The following is a 7,062-nucleotide window of genomic DNA, read 5'->3' as shown; positions in this document are numbered from 1 at the left end:
AAATGTTTGAAGAAGCAGTCTGCATGCCTAGGTGCTTCATTTTATACACCTGTGGCCATGGAAGTGATTGGAACACCTGAATTCAATTATTTGGATGGGTGAGCGAATACTTTTGGCAATATAGTGTATATATATATATATATATATATATATATATATATATATATATATATATATATATATATGTATATATATATCGACAAGGTTTTTCATAAACAGCTACACATAGTATTAACGTAAAGACAATAGCCTACCTTGAATTCTGAATTTTCAAACTTTTCTTTTACTTGTTTCTTGGTAATGTTGTTTCTCTTGCGGATGCAAATTCTTGTTTTTTCATTCTGAGAAAAAAAAAAAATTAAGTGCAGGATTAAAAATGTGTGTGCTTGTGTTTACAGGTTTGTGAGTGCCACATTTTTTAAAAAATGTGCTCACTAATATAGTGAAACTAGTGAGGACATCTGAGGTGCTCCTCACTAGTAAAAAATAAATTACATTTGTACCCGAAAGTACAAAAGTAAATATGGGAGTATCAGAAAGACAAGCAGATACACTTAACACACTTGATTTAATTATTTTCTTAATGTTATGTTTTTTGTTTTTTTCAAACCTCATCCTCTGGATACTGCTGTTCGTGTTCAGAAAAACTGGGAAAATAAAAATAAATAAAGCATGATGAGTAATTGAATTATTTGAGACAAATTTAAAATTGATTGCTAAAGAAAAATGATTCTAATGTCTGACTTGTCTTCCTGTTCATCAGGGTCAATCATGTCAGTCTTGCTACAAATGAAGGCCATTCTTTCACACTGTCCCCCTCCTGTGATGTCATGAATGCAGGACTTCAATATTTCCCAGGTTTCTTTGTTACTCAGAGCTCGAGTGATGTCACTCACAATCCACACAACAGAGCAGCTGCTCAATTTCTATGGAACAAGACAAAAAAATTTTTATTACTTAACTGATATGACACTGGGACTAAGTTCAGAATTGCATACAAGCATACTAGCGTACTCTTACTATTTCTGTCGTATATGGCAGAAAAAACAACAATATTATGGTACTAGTGTGCTGATCCAATCTCAGCACTGATCTTATCTAACCGTGCACATGCATATTTGTCGGTAAACCTGTATAAAAATGTTTTCGTGCAGAAATCACAAATCAGCATCATTTCACACTTAAAATTAATTCTATTTGAATGATAGAATAGAACCAACTAAAACCGCATGTATGTAAAATCACATACTTCTGAAGCATTAAAGACATGTGTAACAACTATGAACTCTGTCACCCCTCCTTCATTAGATCAACCTCACCTGATTACTGACTCTGCTTGCACACCTGCACCTCTATATATACTCAGTTTGTTCTCACTCTCATTGCGATGTCTTGCCTTTCACTTGTGTTAGCATTTCTGAGCGTTATACTGATTCAGTTTACATTGGCTTCTGGATTTATGCCTGTTCTCTGTTTACTCTTCTGTCTGTCGTTTTGGATTTGTTCACTGTGTATCTGCCTATCTGGTTTTGACCCTTGCCTGCTAAATAAACTCTGCAAATGGATCCTAAACTTACGTCTCAGTCTGAATCGTTACAACATGGAATGTTTTAAAGCAATATTCCGGGTTCAACACAAGTTAAACTCAATCGACAGCATGTGTGTCATCATGTTGATTAACACAAAAATGTATGTCGACTTGTTCCTCCTTTTCTTTAAATGTGTGTTCCAGTGAGACACTTACAATGGAAGTCAATGGGGTCAATCTGTAAACATTAAAATACTCACTGTTTCAAAAGTATAGACACAAGACATAAACAGTATGTGTGTTAACATGATTTTACTGTCATAAAATCACTTACTAACCGCATCTGTGGAAAGATATAGACAATTTTACAACTTGGTTGCCATGACGACGTAATGTCAAACCCCAAAACCCAGTCACTTAAATGACTGTAAAAATGATTTAAACAACTTTACAGCTCAAATAATAATTAATTAAATAACAAGTTTTAATAAATGTATAAACTTCACGTTTCTGACTTTAAACCCTCCGAAAATGGACCCCATTGACTTCCATTGTAAGTGTCTCACTGGAACACACATTTAAAGAAAAGGAGGGACGAGTCGAAATTAATATTTGTGGTAATCAACATTATGACGCACATGCTGTCGACTGATCTTAACTTGTGTTGAACCCGGAATATTATAATATGCAAGCTGCAAAATAATAGGATATTGCATATGCTTCTCATTATGCATTGTTAAGGCCCAGGCAACTTAAGTTCTTGTCTGCCTTTGTTCTCGAATGTAGGCCAACTTCATGTTACGATATCATCATTTCCATATATGTACATGTAGCATGCTGTATCAATCTAGTGCTCGCCGAATATGAAGAGGGGCTGTCTACAATCCCAAACCACATCACAGGGATGTTGCTATGATGACATATACTGTAAAACTTGAAGGTTATAAAGTCTTATGCCTCTGTTGTTCATCACCCTCTCTTATGCACTTCTCTATTCGGACCGCATTTGAAATCTCATATCTTTGAAGTACTTCTGCATTTACTTCACTGCATTAGAATAGTGATATTGAATGTAAACTTTGATTCCAAATTTAACTCGTAAACTATGACTACAAATTTGGCTAAAATACAGTATATTTCTGATGACTTTATTAAAATGTGATATTCCTTTTATAAAAACGAATCGCCTCTTTAGTCATTTATTTTTGTGTGCTTGTTACCTCACCTATCCATTCTGCACATTGTATTGTCTAAAATAGCTGTTACTGAAAGATCATTTATAGTATTTACTTCTTTCCACATGTTATTCCGAGTCTTATTGCAGTCTCCGGTTCCAGGAAGATCAACAAGAATAATGTGCTCCAGGAAATCATGACAGTTTGGAACCTTGATGGTCACACATTTCACAACCGGCCAAAACAGTATTCCATTTCCTCTGCTTGTCAGGAAAGGTTTAATGAAATTTGTAATAGAAGTAGACTGTAGGTAGAAGTAAACATTTGCATATAATACCTCATATACTGTATTATTACTCATATATTTTGAATGCTTTGAAAATTCAGATGGGAAAACATATTTTGCCTCTTAAAAAAAAAAAAAATACTTACATCCCCTGAAAAGAACCTCTTCTTCTCGGATAACAATTTGCCAACTTCATCAAATTTCTCATCTTTCTTAAGCTCCTCCAGTGTTTTCTTTTCTGCACCTTTTCCAAACAAACAAATGATCTTTTCTTTAGCATTTTCAGTCAGTTCTTCATCACACTCTTCACTTTCATCTGACAAAACTTGCAAAATGTTTTCAAGATCTTCACTCCATTCCTGCAAAGGCACACAGGACACAGTACTGAATACAATGTTATTTCCTTCACTTCAGTCGGTTTATTTTTTTTACACCCTTCTGAGAAAGAATATGGCACACTGATTGATGGGAAAACCTGTTCTGAGAAGAATTCAATTTCTGCTTTGTACTTCAAATCTGTCATATTGGCTTCCACTTGAGTAATAACTGCTGTGCAGGCATGCTGATCACCAGATGGCAGTAGACCCTTTTTATTCAGTATTGCACTTAATAGAGCGCTTTTTCCAGCCCCTGATTTGCCAAAAACCCCTATGGTTTCCTTTCTCTTCTTGACTTTTTTCAGCTCTGAAATCTTCTCACTGTGTATAATGAAGATTAAGAAGATTAACTGGTTTCTGCTCTAAAAAAATAAATAAAGAAATAGATCTTTATTGCATTAGCACTTACATTATGTACTCTGTTAAAGAGTCACCTGTCATGCATTTGTAACTTATCTTCCGTTTGTCACGTATTTCATCTTCAACCCATTTCAAGATCTGCTTGGTCACTTCTATAATTTTTGTATCTGAATATGATGAAGAGAAAAACAAAGTCATAAAGTGTGCATGATTCTTTCTCATTATCCAGTTTAATGAAGTCTACTGAAAGTAAGCGTTTGTAGGTTGAGTAATGCAACTTTGTGGCGCAATCAAGACATTCCTCTGTTTGTTTGTGCATCCTGACACAGCAACATTGACTCAACCTATTGTGCAATTTGGGGAGGGACTATCTGTTTGGACAACCAATGTGACAAATAAGGATGCAAGGTAATGAAAAGGAAACTTTTGGAAAGAAAATCTCATGCAAAATTAATATGTAAACTTCTTAGAAATGTAACATTTGTGTTGATATTGGTTTCAAAACACTTGTATGGCATTTTCAAAAAGTCTTGATTTAATGCCTCTAAAATGTCAGGTGGTAATAACATCAATCATTATTTTAATAAATGCTCATAAAGATGATTTGCAAGGTAAAGTTTATATATATATATATATATATAATTTAATTTATAAAATATATATTTTTATGCATAAATATGACGTTTTTTGGGTGGGTTGCACCAAAACACTTTCACAAAAGCATACCAATACAACATTAATTTGCCTGTCTGTGGTGGTGACTGAGAACTGTCACGTTCACTTGAATCAGAACATTTTAATCCATCATCCCTCTTTCTTTTTAAACCTAAATATAAAAACCAGATATTTAGTTTAAACCACATAGTAAAAGGAAATACTCAATAATTATTCAAGAAGAGACATACTGTACCTCTAGCCATTGTTAGATTGTTTTAACCACAGTACCTGGGGGGGAAAACAAAGTTAACACTAAAAGAACAATTTTTTTTAATCGTCTATAAATCACATTGATTGCATTCTGCTGACACAGCAAGAACTTGTCTTTACCAAATTATGAAATAAATATGAAGCTGTGTGAAGTTGCCTGACCTGATGACTGAAATGACATATGAGCAGTCAGTGCTGGGTAGTAACAGATTACATGTAATCTGCATTATGTAATAAGATTACACAGAGTTGATGCTCCTAAATTTGAAAAGAGCGGTCTGAGCCATAGCCTGAATTATGTGCGACAGGATTAACAGGGTAGAACTAAATGCATTGAAGACAGTGCGGTCCTGTTCCTCATTTGACCACATACAGAAATAACTTTACTTTCAGGTAGAAATAACTGAGCAATGCAATCTTAGCCTTACAAATATGATATCCATTGAAAAAGACTCCACATTCATTCTCAAGAAGCATTTGGAGGTTCTGTATGTTCCCTGCAGGCCCAGACAGAATCTGCAGACTTTTCACATTTTCTGAACAAATTTATAAGGAAAATCTGCAGAATTCTGCGCAAGGGATTTTAACATAGTTAAACTGAGCTGAGAGTACTACACTCTTGTTAGTAGCTGAAAGAATCATCAAATTACCTAAAATATTTGATAAACAAACATGCAAGCGGTGGTGAATGTGCAGAACTTTTGTAAATGGCAGATTCCGTCTGTGTCTGTATGTGTATACTTGTATATATGTTCTCTAAGTATAAAGTATTTTAAGAATCATCTACATATGTGTTTACCTATTGTGGGGATGGGGGCGTGGTCGTGTATCTGTCTGTGGGAGAGGGAGAGAGGTAAGGCTCGTCACTTGGGCTGTCATTATCATTAACACCTGTCTCTCGTTGTAGTGATGGCGGAGTGACCTGACAGCAGATTGCACTTCATCAGCCCCACCCCCACACAACTCTAATGTATGATGGAAGTGAAGTTAGGTCAATTAAGCAGTTAAGTTATATTGAGATTTAAAAGCATAATACTTGAAGCTACCTTAAACTGTTCATCACACAGTAATAGCCTATGTGTTCATTGTTATGTTCTATTTGTGCTAATCTTAATCCTTTCTAACAATTCATTCTAATGAAAAAAAAAAATGTAAACATATGAGATTTATACATAAGCCTCTGAAATCAATCTCTCAGGTGAGAAAATCACTAAATAATTCCACAAATTGACATCAGCCTTCGACATGCTCCAAGGGTGTTCCAGTTAATCCCACTGCACGTCTTCTGCCAGTAGTGGACACTTATGCAACATAAGCAGTGACGTACATCCGAGTCCATGAGACGGAGTAAAGTTTGTGAAGAAAGAGGATAAAAATTTGAAATGGAACACGGCCCGGGTTTTGGAATGCGGAAGTAAACGTTTACAGAGTAAACTTCGACAGCGTTGAATGGGAGATCACAGCAAATATTATTTTCACTTACCCATTTGCTGTTACATTTGAATAACTTTCCAGAAGAGTTAATTAATAGAGAGTGGTGGATTAAGAGAGTCAGATAAGAGAAGATGCCAAATTTACTGTCACTCAGCAGCTGCCCTCTCACAGCTGTGGTAATGCAGTTTTTAAAACTAATTCCAGGGTAATATAACACAAAAGATACTGTTATAAACTTACACTCAATATTTAAAAAATGTATCATATAAAAAAAATTGTGAGGAAAACAATAATAATAATTCTACATTAATTACATCTTTGTTATCTGGTTATATAGTGTCAGAAAAGCGCTATATAAATGTAACGTTCATTCATTCATTCATCTGTGTATACATATGAATGATGTATTCGGTTTTTTAGGTTATTTACCATTTGACACTATTTAAAGTCTTTACAGCGTAATATGAGCTTTAAAAGAACATATATTGTGCTTTTACAGAATTAACTTGACATTGCGGCAATTTAGGCTTACATATAGAAAAGTAATAGTAGCCTACATTAATTAACACAAATGAGCCAGAATAGTACATAAGTAGTACTTACTCGAAACTAAACTTGAAATCCACGAGAAATCCGTCGGGGGAAATTTTTTGCTGCCGGAAGATATTCTTGTGAAATTCACAATCGCACGAATTCCTATAACTTCAGATGAATTATGCCGTGCAAATGTAAATGTGATCGTGCCAATAGACACCACACCTATCCCTCTCTTACCAAGATGCCATTCAGGTAGAAACCTGTCAAATGAGTATGAACTAGCACACACCCTTTTAAATAAATAATAGCCCATTATAATCAAAAGTAGTTGAGTTGTGAAAAAGTAGAGACAATGCTATGAAGAAGTAGTAGTGATAACAGTTATTTTATAAGGTGCTGTGAGGGACAGTGGAATAACCAGCATTACACAGAGGAAGG

The 7,062-nt window shown here is 34.8% G+C and overlaps 1 protein-coding gene across 11 annotated transcripts in view; it reads right to left on the bottom strand.

Annotated features, from left to right (window-relative positions):
• Positions 1–6,847, bottom strand: part of LOC127430060 (nuclear GTPase SLIP-GC-like) — a 20,722-nt gene extending 13,875 nt beyond the window's left edge. The window contains exons 1-11 of one of the 11 annotated variants that reach the window (XM_051679505.1): positions 6,691–6,843; positions 5,453–5,618; positions 4,637–4,671; positions 4,472–4,552; positions 3,776–3,893; positions 3,465–3,687; positions 3,136–3,348; positions 2,819–3,007; positions 745–926; positions 611–647; positions 255–341 (exon numbers count right to left, since the gene is read on the bottom strand). In XM_051679505.1, coding sequence (XP_051535465.1) covers positions 255–341; positions 611–647; positions 745–926; positions 2,819–3,007; positions 3,136–3,348; positions 3,465–3,687; positions 3,776–3,893; positions 4,472–4,552; positions 4,637–4,646 — 1,140 coding nt within the window. In that variant the 5' untranslated portion in view covers positions 4,647–4,671; positions 5,453–5,618; positions 6,691–6,843. The other 10 variants (XM_051679504.1, XM_051679503.1, XM_051679508.1 and 7 more) reach the window with 10 other exon arrangements.
• Positions 6,848–7,062: the final 215 nt, after the last annotated feature.

Source organism: Myxocyprinus asiaticus, chromosome 39 (assembly GCF_019703515.2).
Source record: "Myxocyprinus asiaticus isolate MX2 ecotype Aquarium Trade chromosome 39, UBuf_Myxa_2, whole genome shotgun sequence".
Lineage (NCBI taxonomy): Eukaryota > Metazoa > Chordata > Actinopteri > Cypriniformes > Catostomidae > Myxocyprinus > Myxocyprinus asiaticus.
Note: the sequence above shows the minus strand (reverse complement) of the source record. Positions and strands in the feature narration are given on the sequence as shown.